Here is a 16,796-nt window from a genome sequence, read left to right as displayed (position 1 = left end):
TTCAGGTTCTCCACTCACAGTGACAACCCTCTCTTGCAAGTTGATCCCATCAGGTTTCTGGGAAAGCTGCACCCAAGCCCCTGACTGTTCCATTATAGCCTTCACTGTAGCACCTCCCTTCCCTATTATCAGACCTGCTGTGCTGTTGGGAACTATAATCTTTACCTGTAATTAAAAAAAATATATATAAATAATACTTCTGCTTTGTGCACAAACACTACAATATTTTTGCTTCCCTATAAAAGGAAGGAAAAGAATGAAGCAAGTTAGTTACCATGATTTGAAAAGGAAAGGTTAAAAAAATAGATATATATATATATAATATCAAAAATAAATACAGCTCATCAAGTTTGGTTTTTTCTTTTAATGCTCTGCATCTGTTTCAAATGCACAACACAATGAGTTAGAGAATAAAATAACAATAAAATCACATTTATCATTCTCCCACGGATTACACTGCTTGCAGCATAGCAAACTCTAGACCCAGAGATTAAGCAAAGGCAGGTATTAGGCTTGCATGGAAAGATTTGTCTTAAGTGTTTTCATCTGATTCCTGTCTTTCCAGGCTACTGCAGCAAAGCAACATAGACAGAATGTGTCTGAAATTCTTTACCTTCCCTTAAAATATCTACAGTAAAAATATTCTTTAAGAAAAACAAACCACCCACTGGGCTAAAGCAAACATGGTATAGCATGGACAGATGAAATCATTGCTCTTGAACAGGACATGGTGTTGATTGTTCAACCTGTCATCGGCATCAGCACAGAGAAGTTCATTAAGTGCTACGGTGTATTATTAGTCAGCCTATGGAAATGAAGTGAGGCAGGAGAGAGTAGCTAAATGCTGAGGATTGTGAAAGAACAAAACACAGCATTTTTGCATCTTAAAATCTTTATCTCAGGGCCTTCAAATGAAGGCTACTTTCCTATCAAGCCTATCTTTCCTCCACTTTCAACGAGTTTCGAGCTGATACAATATCGCTAAGGTCAACAAATGTATTCCTTATTGACTTATTGCTACGAGTGAAGAATGACTCCCAAGATACAAGCTCAGTATTTGTACCTATTTTTCCATAGCTTGTATTTCCAATACCCAATTTACAGCTGTGTCTCAAAGATTTAATGTGCTATCTCTTTAATGATATTGAACTAATATGATGTTTTATCTTACCTAAAAAAAACCCAAACCCACCCCATTTTTAGCAGCCCGCTGGTGTCCATTCATTCAGATTTTGTGCATCAGGCACGTAGGGGGAACACTTTTGTCTATCCTCTCACCCAAAATGCTATCTAAAAATCTCAGCAACAAGTCAATACAAAACACAATTAAAGTTTTATTAGCCACATTTTCATTTTACTGCTTCATTAAAAAGTCAAGCTCATTATAATGTCAAGCTAACCATGAATATATATATATATATATATGGATGCCTTATGAATAAGCATTTTCTAGTCTTACCCATTTTAGGTATTTCCAGTTAGAACAGCATCAAGATAAAAACCTTTGAAAACCCAGCATAAATTTGAGAAACTCTTACATTTCCCCCCACCCCTCACACACTTCTATAACATGGACATTAAAAAGTGGCAGCATAATTGTGCCATTCAAAACCCCACACTGCATTTTGCACTGAATTGTTTCACAGCAAACACAGAACTTTCAGTTTCTTTGGGATTTCATTTCTGCTCATTGACATGAAAACAGGAGCTCTTCTATGGAGTAAATAAGAAATTGTTAAGTGCTGTCTTAGTTCTGAAGCTGCATAAAGCTGCAGGATCGGAAACAAACAAACAAGCAACGAACTTTTAGCATACCCAAACACCAAATAACATCTCAATAATAGACCCACAAACATCTCAATATGTGCATATACTTTCATACATATATGTATATGCATACATAAATATATATATATATACACACATATACATATACATATGTACACACACATATATGAATATATACATAAATATATATACATATAGTAGTCATGAGCTCTTGGGTGACAGGTTGGACTTGATGACCTTCGAGGTCTTTTCCAACCTTATTGATTCTATGATTCTATAAGTATATATATATATAAAAATTGAAATGTTTTATTGTGTATATTTACAATCACTTTCAGTTCAGGACACCTCATGAAATATAGTTGAAAATATTTGGTGGTTTTGAGGCACCCTTAGTGTTTTGGGGGTTCTTCTATCAAAAGAAGAACAAAAGCACTCTTAAGTGCTGGCATTTGGGACGAGGTACCAAATGTCCTAACTACTTGCTCAATACATAAGGGGTGTTCAGATTTTTGTTAAACACAAATATTCCAGGGGGTCGTTTGCTTGGTCAGTTGCTTGTTTGTTGTTTTGCTTTTCAAATTAACAGGCCAAACAATGCAAAGTGTTATAAAAGCAAAATCACCCAGGAAGACTCAATAAAACTGCAGATCTTGTATTGCCTGTCACAGCTTTCAAGATTATGGCCTGGTGTCACATACTGTAGCAAACAACTACCTGACTCCACTGATTTAAAACATGCTGGCAGTTTCTTTGGGATATTTTGATTAGCTGTGATTTACCAGACCCTGTTTGGTTTCATAACCAAGGTGCACAATTCTGAGCAAGCTAGGCAGAGAAGTGTAAGAGAATAACCTAAGAAGGCACAAAACACACTCCCGTGTGATGGCAAAACTAACTAGACTATTTCTTTTAAGGGCAGCATTGTAGCACATCATAACACAGCTACTCATGCAACCTATCAAAATCCAGGTTACTGTAGTATGGATAGGATGGATTTAAAGGTTTGGCATAGTAAAATAGAATCATGGTTTCATTCAGTCACAAAATTAAGAAGCAAATGCTCTGTATGCGACAAGAAAGATTTTTCTCACTTAGAAACTACTCTCCCCTCACTTTGCATCACAAAAGTTCATTTGGTTCACGGCTAACAGCTCTGGTGGTTTAACAAAACGGCCTGTTCACAGGAAAAGAATTGCCTCCTCCTCCACACCCACCCATCCCCACCTTGGCTAGAAATGCTTTTGTAGGAAGAGCACACAAATTATGCTGCAGGTCAGAAAATAAATCTTGGATTTGCTGTGCTAATGTGTTCTATGTTTGTCCGCTTCTGAGGTAAACAAAAATACCCTTTCCTAAACAACTTCTTTTTTTTTTGTAAAGAAATATTGGATTGTGCATTGAATGGACAATTCTGAATACAAACCCCTGCCAGGGGGGTTGGAATGTAAGGCACCTTATAAAAAGAATAGAAGTATGAAGACATTAGACAATACGCACCATCTATTTTACACCAAGATGCCACAGCAAATGTTGTATTCCAATCCAAATTCACTTTGAACAGACTAGACTAGACTAGATTAGACTAGAATAAACCAGGTTGGAAGAGACCTTCGAGATCATCACGCCCAACCTATCATCCAACACCATCTAATCAACTAAACCATGGCACCAAGCACCCCATCAAGTCTCCTCTTAAACACCTCCAGTGATGGTGACTCCTCCCCGGGCAGCCCTTTCCAATGGGCAATCATTCTGTCTATGAAGAATTTCCTCCTCACATCCAGTCTAAACTTCCCCTGGCACAGCTGGAGACTGCGTCCTCTTGTTCTGGTGCTGGTTGCCTTGGAGAAGAGACCAACCCCCGTCTGGCTACAACCTCTCTTCAGGTAGCTGTAGAGAACAATAAGGTCTCCCCTGAGCCTCCTAAACATACATGCATTTGAATGCACTTTGTTTGAAACCTAAGTCCTGCTCTTCCTGAAAGGAATGGCAACATTTGCTGTGTTTTGAGACATTCAGTTGTTAACATTCTTTTATTTGTCACAACTGATTGAAAAAGGTTACTTAAATTTTGAGATAATTAATTAAAACATCCCAAACAAACAATACTTCTAGGATTGTTTGTTTGGTTGGTTAGGTTATATGGTCTTGCTACCATTTTGTTAACTCTCCACCTCTTTCCTTCATTCACCTCAACAGAGTATCAGCTCTACTGCAAACGTTGGTTGTGCTGTGTGCTGATGCAGTATCTTAACATATTAGGGCCACAGCTGCCAATATAAATACTGCAGATCTACATTGCAAATAAACATTGCCAATATAAAACATGCATTTGTTTGCTGCTGAAGCCTAAAATCCTTAAGGTCATTAATTCAAATAGATACAAAATGGTATGACAAACCCCTTGATCTCAACCCCAGTTGCACAAACTGAAAAAGCAAGGAGCATTTCCTTTGGGTTTTACCTGTACCACCACCAGTACTGAAATCCCTGCCTCCCAGGGAAATTATACAGCTCTGCCTTCCCTCTTACAGATAAGTTCAGAAAGTGCTTGGGATGCTGAATTGAAAAACCTAACTGCTACTCAAAATAAGTGCTCTGAGCTATCCAATAAAGATATCTTTGCCTATGCAGGAAGGTTAGGTTTCCAGGTTTGTGTGCATGCTCCTGGGTATATTGAAATGTGTGCTGCAGAGAGGGAGTATCTAAAAGCAGTTATGAACATGAGCTTAAAATACATATGCAATATATTTATTTTTTTCTCAAATGCTATACTAAGAAAGAAAAAGTTGGAAGGAACTCAACCTTTCTCCCATGCCAGATAGATTTCATGAAAAATAAGGATTGCAATCATGACATTTGCTTACTCACAAAGCAGACTAATTATTTCCACAGGCTTCACTCTCATCCTATTTGCATTAGCATAAGCAAGTTCAAAATCAGGCTCAGTGAGTAGAATACTCCTCCCCTGAAAAGGAATCAAACTGAAACAAAAATTAAAGAAACAAAGCAATTCCACTGCCTGTGTTTGCCCTAACACTTTATCATGTCGTTAAAAGGCTTGACCAAAGCACAGCAATCCAAGAAACTGAAGGGCTCAAACCACAGGGTAGTTTGTTGCCCTCGGTTGCCAGTGAAGTTGGCAGAGATTTGATGAAACTCTGCACTTCAGGGGAGGAGGCTCAGTGCTTGAAGGTTCTCAACCATTATGTCCAGAGCACACAATTCAGATCACTTTAACCTGGCATTAGTGGCTCATATTCACCCTTGCACGCTGCAAAACACTGGACTCCTCAACTCTGTATCAAGTAATTCCTTAACCCTTTTGACAACTCACTTGCACGACCACCGCAGCCTATCACATCAGCACTGTCTAAAATGTCTTCTGATTTCCTGAAGTCCTGGCTCTGTTCTGGGAGCTGAACAGCATCTACTGTGCAACGCCAGATGTTCAGTGATTATGCTGTGCCACTTCTCATCCCCTCCCTTACTCTGCAAGGAGATTATCTGCTCTGAGCAGCTACCAGCAGCTATCGACACATGCAAAATAGCTTCATGGGGAGCAGAATGATGACCAGACCTGCACTGCTACCCACACTAACACCTCATATCCTGCCTCCATAAACAACCAACCCCTCTTGTGTAAAGACCTCCAGTTACCTCTAGCAATCCTTTCCCTTCTCTATTCCCTATTTCCTTTCCCTTCTCTCTGATGAACTGTGCTGTGGTTGCATTCTCTGTTCTCACAGCCTTTTGAGGTCAGGGGATGATAATCAGAAACCAGTACCTTATGTGCCACCCAGCTAATACAAAGTGTTTACTTGGCAAAAGCAGTGTGAGGATGAAATGCAAGCAGACTGGTTAGATAGCAAGAACTAGCACTTGATATAGCTGCAATGACAATTAAGAGTAATTGTAGGTAAGGAGGCCAAAAAAATTAGAAAGGGCTTTGAGCTTAATGCTTCCTGTAGCAGTGTGACATACTCCTGCACTAAATTACACCAAAACCATCTCACTGATTATACAAAATAGCATGAAAACATGGAAAAACAACACCCCCCCAAAAAAAATTGACAGTAAAGACATTTGATTACACCATCCTCTGGTTAATCCACCCCACAGAATTATTTCTGAAGAGATTGCCCAGAGAGCAATGATCCAAGGAGATTTTTTTTTTACCTGGTATTCAGCTTTCTTTCCCCTCTTTTATTTGCACAAGTTTAATTATAATTCATGCTATGGATCTTCTATACTAGTTGTGCTTTTTTCCCTTCTAGTAAATTTTTCAGCTACTCAGGTAATGTTGTTTTCTCTTCTCTAAACAGTGAAACAGCTTTATGAAAAGGTTTCTTTCATCTAAGTAACAAATTGGTCCTAATCTGGCACCATTCTACAATTTAGTCTCTGAAAGCAAATCATTGTATCCCCTTAAAACTGTATTTAAATTACTGTCTTCCATTTTATCCTTTTTGCTGTCTTTATTGCTCATTAATTACCTCCAACTCTTCAATACTCTATTGGGGTTTTGGATTCTATACCTATGAAAGTTTCCTGCTGCTTAGGTGCTCGTTTGACTCCAGGCTTGGCGTTGATGAGAGGCTATTCTAAAAGCACAAATTACAGTAGAAAGCCCTCAAAAAAATAAGAGGCAGAACCATTTATTCTTTCTTTGTGGGGCAGGCTAGGCACACTTCTACAGCAGGCTTGTACTGATGAGAGTAATTCCATGTCACCCATCCTTACACTGGTGAAAATCAGGGAGAAAAGTCAGGATCAGGACCAACAGAAAACGTGATAGAAGTCTACTGAGAGATGCCTGCATGCACTTAGGATTTGCAGCCATGCTCCATCACATCAGGCAACTCCTCAAAAAGTCCCTGGCTACACACCCAATGCCAACTGCAAGTTCAAGGCAGGATATGCTACCAAATAATCATGAGTCATCCTCTGTGTGCAGCAGACAGAAATACCAGGCTGGTCTGCACAGGTGTTTGCTCTCGTCAGGCTGAGCCTCAGCCACCAGGCTTACACAGCAGATCTCTGCTGACTGCACAGAACGTATCCCTCAAGGAAGTTAGCAGAATTTCAGTAGCTGTGGGTTGGGTTCAATAGATAGGGTGGAAAATGAACTTCCTTTTTCAGATTTGTCATGCACTGAACTAATTCCTGTTTGCTTTGGCTGAGAGTGGATGCTTTCTTTACAGAGAGAAAGGACTTAGAAGGAATAGAGACATTTCCAATGGTCTGTTTGAGTAAAAAAAAAAAAAAATCAACAATGAAATAAATAATAAAAAATATTTAAAAAAATGGCCTGTTTGATAAAAAGCTGAGTCTGCTTGATTTAAAAATCATTTACAAAAAAGAGCAGATACCCACCTTAAAAAGCACTCTCTTGGAAATGCAGCTAGATCGTAATGCAAATAAACCTAGACTGTAACTTCAGTCTTCACCTACCATGACTATGTTTAAATTCTGTACAGTCCATTAAAATTTAGAAAGAAGTTCTTCCCCATGAGGGTGGGGAGAGACTGGCACAGGTTGCCCAGGGAGGTGGTGGAAGCCTCATCCCTGGAGGTTTTGAAGGCCAGGCTGGATGTGGCTCTGAGCAGCCTGCTGTAGTGTGAGGTGTCCCTGCCCATGGCAGGGGGGCTGGAACTGGCTGATCCTTGAGGTCCCTTCCAGCCCTAACAATTCTGTAATTCTATGATGGGTTTAATGATCCTTTTTCATAAGCAGAGAAGACATTTTCTTAGTGCAAGGACATGGACAAATGCCAAAACCTACATATCATATGTACACATATCTTGATCCAGTGTGAAGTGTCCCTGGCCATGGCAGGGGGGTTGGAACTAGATGATCCTTGAGGTCCCTTCCAACCCTAACAATTCTATGAGTCTATAAAATTCAAACTCTCTCTTTCTATAAAAGGGTGTCTAGAACTGAAATATTCTGTGAACAAAGGATATAGGATTAGAGGAAGAGACAACCTACTACTTTGCTCCCCAATATAATGCACATCTTTCTTTTCCTGGTCACATTCGTGTGCTTGAGATTTTCTTCTTATAGCAAGCACTACACATAATTGTAGCATTTCCTTCATGTATTTTACCTGCAATTATTTCCAGATAAGTGACATTTTGCTATCATAGAATCAGCCAGGTTGGAAAAGAACTCAGAGATCATCAAGTCCAACCTATTATCTAATACCTAACACCTCCTGACAACTAAACCATGGCTCCAAGTGCCACAGCCAATCCTTTTTTGAACACCTCCAGGGATGGGGACTCCACCACCTCCCTGGGCAGCACATTCCAATGGCCAATTACTCTTTCTGGGAAGAACTTTCTCCTCACCTCGAGTCTAAAGCTCCTCTGGCACAGATTGAGACTGTGTGCTCTTGTTCTCGTGCTGGTTGCTTGGGAGAAGAAACCAACCCCCACCTGGCTACAACTTCCTTTAAAGTAGTTGTAGAGAGCAATATGTCTCTGTGATGCTTCTTTGTGGTATTTCTGCCCTCATAACTGTTTCTTTCAAGTCAAGTCAAAGTTAAATTAATGCATTGGAAAAAAGTAATAATTGAAAGTTAAGAGGTCTTTCTCAAGTTTAAATCAGACCAGACTGTTACACATCTATCTCTGTCCCTGGAGGTATTCAAGGTGAGGCTCAACAGAGCTCTGAGCAACCAGTTGAGGATGCCCCCACTGACTGCAGAGGGGGTTGGACTAGGTGACTTTTGGAGGTCCCTTCCAACCCAGACCATTCTGTGATTCTATGAAATATGGTAAATTGACATTGCAAACAGATATTCTGAAGCACTTATTTGTATCTGCCACTAGAATGTAGCAGGAGCTTCAGCCAGTTCCCACTCTTGAGTTTATCACAAGTGTTTATTTTGTTCCAGTTCTCAGGCCTCCCCTTAGCTGAAGGCACATTTCTCAAGGACATTGCTTTATTTTAGTCCTAAAACCCAACCATGCAATGGATGCCTAATTTCAGGGAATAATTGGTATCTGCAAACACATGCCTTAGAACTACCTGAAGGGAGGTTGTAGACAGGCAGGGGCTACCTGGGGAGGTGGTTGAGTCACCATAATTGGAGGTGTTTAGGAGGAGACTTGATGGGGTGCTTGGTGCCATGGTTTAGTTGATTAGGTGGTGTTGGATGATAGGTTGGACACGGTGATCTTGAAGGTCTCTTCCAACCTGGTCTGTTCTATTCTATTCTATTCCATTCCATTCCATTCCATTCCATTCCATTCCATTCCATTCCATTCCATTCCATTCTATTAATTTCTATTCATTTCTATTTCTATTTCTATTTCCATTCCATTCCATTCCATTCTATTCTATCCTATTCTATTTCTATTTCCATTCCATTCCATTCCATTCCATTCCATTCCATTCCATTCCAACTTTGGAACCAAGAAGGGAAGAACATGCAAGGGGTTTTTGCATAAATTGCTGCTTTGGCTTAAATCTAGGCCATTTTTCAATTAGTATTTTATATTAAACCTTGGCTCTTTGGGAGACTAAAAAAAAAGTACCTCCCACTTCTTTTAGTTACTACCTAATTATTCTTCTGCCCACTTTAAAGTGTGGAGAACAAGAATTATTTTTCCTTTTCATCCTTTTAACTAAAGGTGTAATTTGTAATGCAACCTTCTCACAGCAAGGCATTAGCAAATCATGTTTAAGCACACAAAAATTCTCCATTCTCTGCTTTAGTTGCCATTCTGCTACTAGAATCATAGAATCATTAGGGCTGGAAGGGACCTCAAGGATCATCTAGTTCCAACCCCTCCTGCCATGGGCATGTGTAGGCACTAACTCTTAAGTAGAATAGATTTGTCTCTCAGAAACAGTTTTAAGAAAGATGTGCTCCAGGAAGCTGTGCATGGAGAGAGAAAAACTATTTTCATTACAGAGATTATCCACTTCTGAACAAAGCATTAAACATTTCCACACACAGAGACACAGAAGTCTCTAAGTAGATTCATGAGCATCCTTCATGAAAACATCATTCAAAAGAGCCACACAAATGATGAAGGGAGTGGAACATCCTCCTTATGAGGAGAGACTGAGGGAGCTGAGGCTCTTTAGCTTGGAGAGGAGGAGACTGAGAGGTGACTTCATCAATGGTTATAAAGATGTGAAGAGTGAGTGCCAAGAGGATGGAGCCAGGCTCTGCTGGGTGGTGCCAATGACAGCACAAGGGGCAATGGGCAGAAAATGAGGCTCAGAAAGTTCCATAGAAACATGAGGATTTTTTTTGGTTGTTTTTTCCCTGTGAGGGTGACAGAACACTGGGACAGGCTGCCCAGGGCTGTTGTGGAGTCTCCCTCTCTGGAGATATTCAAAACCTGCTTGGATGCTTTTCTGTGTGACCTGCTCTAAGTGATCCTGCTCTGGCAGGGGAGTTGGAGTGGATGAGCTTTTGAGGTCCCTTCCAGCCCCTACCATTCTGTGATTCTACGTGAAAAGTGAAGGGGATGGAATCAACCAAACCTTCCAGGAATTCTCTGTGATACATAGTTTTAATAAGATGGAGAAGGAACTTAACTTTTCTGTGTAGCATAAAAAAAAACCCATTCCATACTTTGTGCATTAATGTTTCATGACTTTCAAATTACATTTGCAGAGGAGTGCAATGCATTTTGAGCAGATTCATTTATACTTTGGAGGATTGGGTTGGGGGTGTGTGTTTATAATTAATAAAAGAAAGAATGAGCTGGTTACAGAGTGAATTATACAAGAGACAAAAAATAATCCCAGATTTCCATCCATTTGCAGTGTATGCAGCATACACAAAAAATATTACACATCTGTGTTGACTGCATTGTTCTTCAGATGAGACATCTTTTATAAGGAGACAGAAAGGAGGAATGCAAACTGCTTTGGCCAGTAGAGGCTGAATGACACTCTGAAGAGCAGTAGAATGTTAATCCCATTCTCTAGCTAAATTCACAATAGTTCTATCTTCCTCTGTCTAGTATCTCTCTTTTTCTCATCTCATTGGTTGCTTGGGGTTCTATGAATACCTGCCAGCATTCTACAGGAGTCAAGGATGAGGTTCACAATACCCTGAATGTAGTACTATTGAGTAGAGTGATATAAGCCACCATATGTTTATGATGCATTTTCTTCATGCAGCCCAGAAGGCAAATCATATCCTAGGCTGCATCAAGGGGAGTGTGGCCAGCTAGTTAAGAGAGGGGATTCTTCCCCTTTACTCTGCTCTTGTGAGACCCCACCTCAAATACCAGGTCCAGTTCTGCTGTACCCATCACAAGAAGAATACAGAGCTGTTGCAGTGAGTCCAGAGGAGAGCAAAGGGCTGGAAAACCTCTGCTATGGGGATAGGCTGAGGGAGCTGGGCATGTTCAGCCTAGAGAAGAGAAGACTCTGAGAGGACCTTATAGCTGCCTTCCAGTACCTGAAGGAATCCTACAGGGAGGCTGCAGAGGGACTTTTCATAAGGGTGTCTAGCAATAGGACAAGGGGGAATGGTTTTAAGGGAGAGTAGGTTTAGACTGGATCTTAGGAAGAAGTTCTTCACTACAGTGGTTGTGGGACTCTGGAATTGGATGTCCAAATTAGTTGTAGATGTTTCCCTCATGGGGGTGTTCCAGGCCAGGCTGGATGAGACCTTGAGCAGCTGAGTCTAGTTAAGAGGTGTCCCTGCCCACGGTGGAGAGGTTGGAGTAGATGTTCTCTAATGTCCCTTTCCAGCCTAAGCCATTCTATGATTAGTGCTGAAAAGTCACTCCTCAATACAAAATAATCTACCAAAAAAAATGTAGATAATGTACATTATTTTAATAAGACTCAAGACAACTCCCATTGTTTTGAGTTAGCCAGAATCTAACTTTTAAACTGGGCAAACTGAAACTGGGGCAAAGCTGAGGTATCCCCATTTTCTGCTTTCCCAGTCACCAAAACTATTGATCTTTGGCTCCTCATGGCTACCAGCTCATTGCTCAAAGAAGCATTGCACTGATTGCTGTCCTGAAAAGTCTTCAGACAAAAGAGAAGTACATCAATGACTAGGATACTTCTGTACTTCTCAAGAGAATCCTTAAAAGACTGCATCCATTAGCTTTCCCTGCACTCCCCAGGAGCAGATTAGCCTGAATGATGCATTGTTTTTTAGCTAAAAATCTTATACCTAATGAAAGCAATTATTAGGGAAATTCTCTGGCTGAAACATAAAGGAGATGAGAAGAGATTAAGAGCAAATCTTGGACAGTCTGTAATCACAGACACTTAGGAACACAATCTCCCTTGACTTAAAGGAGACTTGAGGGTTCCAGTTTCTTTTTGTATTGGCTGTGGACCTGCAAATCCAAGAGAAGCCTAGGAGTGTTCACAGGAATGTCTCTGACTACAGTAGGAATTTTCTAGTTTGATATACAATGTTAAAATCACAGAGCCTCACAACTGCTCAACAGTGCCCAATTTTCAGTATGAACTTTGATAAATGTGGCCAAAATAGACAATGATGTGCTTCTAAAACAGATCAATGCAGAAAATTCTATAGTGCAGTCATAGAAACAGATAATTAGAATAGAATAGAATAGAATAGAATAGAATAGAATAGAATAGAATAGAATAGAATAGAACAGAATAGAATAGAATAGAATTGAATGGAATTGAATTGAACTGAATTAACCAGGTTGGAAAAGAGCTTTGATTTCATCAAGTCCAACCTATCACCCAACACCATCTAATCAACTAAACCATGGCACCAAGTGCCTCATCCAGGCTCTTCTTAAACACCTCCAGTGATGGTGACTCCACCACCTCCCTGGGCAGCACAATGGCCAACAACTCTTTCTGTGTAGATTTTCTTCCTAACATCCAGCCCTGGCACAGCTTGAGACTGTGTCCTCTTGTTCTGGTGCTGGTTGCCTGGGAGAAGAGACCAACCCCCACCTGGCTACAACCTCCCTTCAGGGAGTTGTAGAGAGCAGTAAGGTCTCCCCTGAGCCTCCTCTTCTCCAGGCTAAGCAACCCCAGCTCCCTCAGCCTCTCCTCACAGGGCTGTGCTCCAGACCTCTCCCCAGCCTCGTTGCCCTTCTCTGGACACCTTCCAGCATCTTACTGTCCTTTGTAATCCACAAAGCATGCTTGTATGTACAGCAAACACAGGAACAAAACTATGTATTTAGAAGATTTAAAGAAAAAGCAATCCTAAATTCAAGAGCTCATTTAAGAAACTCCTAGTGATGATTCTCCTTCTTGCCAATTCCAAATTACAGCTGCATGCTCATGTCCTTTTCCTTGGCATCTCCTTAACAACCTTGTAATGAAGAATTTGTGAATCACTGATCAGGGATGCAATTACTCCTTCTCATCAAAGTCCATTATGTAAACTATTCTAACATGAAAAAAAAAAAAAGAAGAGTGGAAGGTACCTTGTCAGGTCTAGGCACTAAGCTGTAAGGACAAAATGTTTTCCAAGGAGCAATGAAATGAGCTCTGTATTCGATTTAGTGACTGTCAGTTGTCCTTCACATATAAACACATAAAAAGAGGGTAGAGCTTAAGGGGAGGAAGATTCAAAAAAATCAAAAAGCTCTAGCCAAATACACAATTAAATAAAACAAAGAAAGATTCTAAGAAATCAAAACTCTAGCCAGACACACAATTAACTGATGTCATTTACCTGGACCTGAGCAAAGCCTTCGACACTGTCCCGCACCACATCCTGCTCTCCAGGCTGGTGACATATGGGTTTGATGGGTGGACCACGGGATGGATAAAGAACTGGCTTGATGGCCACACCCAAAGAGTGGCTGTCCATGGGTCCATGTCCCAGTGGAGGCCAGGGACAAGCAGAGCCCCTCAGGGATCAGTCCTGGGACCAGTCTTGTTCAACATCTTTGTGGGTGCCATGGACAGTGGCATCGAGGGCACTCTCAGCAGGTTTGCTGATGACACCAAGCTGTGTGGTGCAGCAGACACCATGGAGGGAAGGGATGCCATCCAGAGGGACCTTGACAGGCTGGAGAGGTGGGTATAAGCCAACCTCATGAGGTTCAACAAGACCAAGTGCAGGGTCCTGCATCTGGGTCAAGGCAATCCCAGGCACAAATCCAGACTGGGCAGTGACTGGCTGGAAAGCAGCCCTGAGGAGAGAGACTTGGGGGTGCTTGTGGATGAGAAGCTCAACATGAGCTCTCAATGTGCACTTGCAGCCCAGAAAGCCAATCAGATCCTGGGCTGCATCAAGAGAAGCACAGCCAGCAGGTCAAGGGAGGGGATTCTCCCCCTCTGCTCAGCTCTGCTGAGACCCCACCTGGAGTACTGTATCCAGTTCTGGAGCCTCTATTACAAGAGGGATCTGGAGGTGCTGGAGCATGTCCAGAGAAGGGCCACAAGGATGAGCAGAGGGCTGGAGCACCTCTCCTGTGAGGAGAGACTGAAGGAGTTGGGGCTGTTCAGTCTGGAGAAGAGAAGGCTCCAAGGTGACCTAATTGTGGCCTTCCAGTATCTGAAGGGGGCTACAAGAAGGCTGGGGAGGGACTGCTCAGGATCTCAGGTAGTGATAGGACTAGTGGAAATGGAATGAAGCTGGAGGTGGGGAGGAAGTTCTTCCCCATGAGAGTGGTGAAGCCCTGGAATGGGTTGTCCAGGGAGGTGGTTGGGGTGCCGTCCCTGGAGGTGGAGCCCTGGATGAGGCTCTGGCCAGCCTGATCTAGTGTGAGGTGTCCCTGCCCACGGCAGGGGGGTTGGAACTAGATGATCCTTGTGGTCCCTTCCAACCCTGACTGATACTGTGATACTATACTATACTAAAAATCAAAACTCTAGCCAGATACACAATTAAATAAAACAAATATTCTAAGAAATCAAAAATTTAGCCAGCCACAAAATTAAATGAAACAAAGATTCTAAAATATCAAAAATCAAGCCAGAGACACAATTAAATAAAACAAAGAAAGAGTCTAAAAAATCCAAAATCTAGCCAGACACACAACTAAATGAAACAAAGATTCTTAAAAATCAAAACTCTAGCCAGACACACAATCGAATAAAGCAAAGAAAGATTCTAAGAAATCAAAACTCTAGCCAGACACAGAATTAAATAAAGCAAAGAAAAACAAAGCAAAACAAAATGAAAACAAGAAAAGTCCTTCCTGTTGTTCCCATTGACACAAGATTTGATGTGAAAACTTAGAGACATATAAATATATGAATACAAAAGCACCTGAACATAAATTCTGTGCTATACCTATGCATTTCTGTATGTAGCTCCACAATGCTTGATTAACTTTAAGGAGAAATATCTAGTAGAAATAGCTAACTTTAACTAACTAATAGAAATATCTAACTTTAAGGAGAAGTATCTAGCCAACAGCTCCAGCCCAGCTAGAGAGTAGAGTAGAGTAGAGTAGAGCAGAGTAGAGTAGAGTAGAATAGTATAGAGTAGAATAGAATAGACTAAACCTGGTTGGAAAAGACCTTTGAGATCATCGAGTCCAACCTATCACCCAACACCATCTAATCAACTAAACCATGGCACCAAGCACCCCATCCAATCTCTTCCTAAACACCTCCAGTGATGGTGACTCCATCACGTCCCTGGGCAGCACATTCCAATGGCCAATCTCTCTTTCTGTGAATAATTTATTCATAACATCCAGCCTAAATCTCCCCTGGCACAGCTGAGACTGTGTCCTCTCATTCTGGTGCTGGCGGCCTGGGAGGAGAGACTAACCCCCACCTGGCTACAACCTCCCTTCAGGGAGTTGTAGAGAGCAATAAGGTCACCCCTCAGCCTCCTCTTCTCCAGGCAAAGGAGCCCCAGCTCCCTCAGTCTCTCCTCGTAGGGCTTGTGTTCCAAACCCCTCACCAACTTTGTTGCCCTTCTCTGGACACACTCCAGCAAGTCAACCTCCTTCCTAAACTGAGGGGCCCAGAACTGGACACAGGACTCATGCATTCCAGTTTATATTTATTGTGAAAGAAAAAACATACTGAGAAATAGAAAAGTAAAAACAAACCAAAAAAGGAAACAGAACTAAAAAAAAACAAGAAGGGAAGAGTTCTCTCAAAATAAGATAAAGGTGAGAAAATCAAGAGGTTTTCTAGCTAGACTTGGTATCATAATACGTCTGTCCTTTTCTTGTTTAACAAATAACTTTGTTTAGACAGAACTCAAGAAATTAATGCTAAATTATAGAATAGAATAGAATAGAATAGAATAGAATAGAATAGAATAGAACAAACCAGGTTGGAAGAGACCTTCAAGATCATCGTGTCCAACCTACCATCCAACACCACTCAATCAACTAAACCATGCAACCAAGCATCCTGTCAAGCCTTGTCCTGAACACCCCCAGGGACGGCGACCCCACCACCTCCTCAGGCAGCCCATTCCAGTGGGCAATCACTCTCTCTGTGTAAAACTTCCTCCTAACCTCCAGCCTAAACCTCCCCTGGTGCAGCCTGAGACTGTGTCCTCTTGTTCTGGTACTGCTTGCCTGGGAGAAGAGACCAACCCCCACCTGGCTACAACCTCCCTTCAGGTAGTTGTAGAGAGCAATAAGGTCACCCCTGAGTCTCCTCTTCTCCAGGCTAAGCAACCCCAGCTCCCTCACAGAGTTCACATAAAGCTGAACTACAGTTTTCAAAAGTATTCCTATGCAATAGTATTGCTAACAGTTTTATTCTGCTTTTTCAATAGAAAATGAAAAAAAGTTGTATTTCAGATATAAAAATATTTTATTCATTTCAAAATGACAAATTATGCTTGGTGATATTTAAACCCTCTAATTTTGCTGAGCCCTCTGACATTCGAACTCAGGAGGTTATACTCTTTCCTTTCACTTCTATACATTTCTCTTACCACCAAAATAAAATCCAGATAGTTCTATATTAGAATCATAGAATTGACCAGGTTGGAAAAGACCTCAGAGATCATCAAGTCCAACCTGTCATCCAACACCTCACACATGGCTTCAAGTGCTATGTCCAATCCTCTTTTGAACAACTCCAGGGAT

At 41.3% G+C, this 16,796-nt stretch overlaps 1 protein-coding gene across 2 annotated transcripts in view; it reads right to left on the bottom strand.

Annotated features, from left to right (window-relative positions):
* Positions 1-16,796, bottom strand: part of NOVA1 (NOVA alternative splicing regulator 1) — a 187,881-nt gene that overhangs the window by 949 nt on the left and 170,136 nt on the right. For both annotated transcript variants that reach the window (XM_054162106.1, XM_054162105.1), the window contains one exon: positions 1-165. This exon is cut by the window's left edge and continues 949 nt beyond it. In XM_054162106.1, coding sequence (XP_054018081.1) covers positions 1-165 — 165 coding nt within the window. The remainder of the gene's footprint in view (positions 166-16,796) is intronic.

Source organism: Dryobates pubescens, chromosome 5 (assembly GCF_014839835.1).
Source record: "Dryobates pubescens isolate bDryPub1 chromosome 5, bDryPub1.pri, whole genome shotgun sequence".
Classification (NCBI taxonomy): domain Eukaryota; kingdom Metazoa; phylum Chordata; class Aves; order Piciformes; family Picidae; genus Dryobates; species Dryobates pubescens.
Note: the sequence above shows the minus strand (reverse complement) of the source record. Positions and strands in the feature narration are given on the sequence as shown.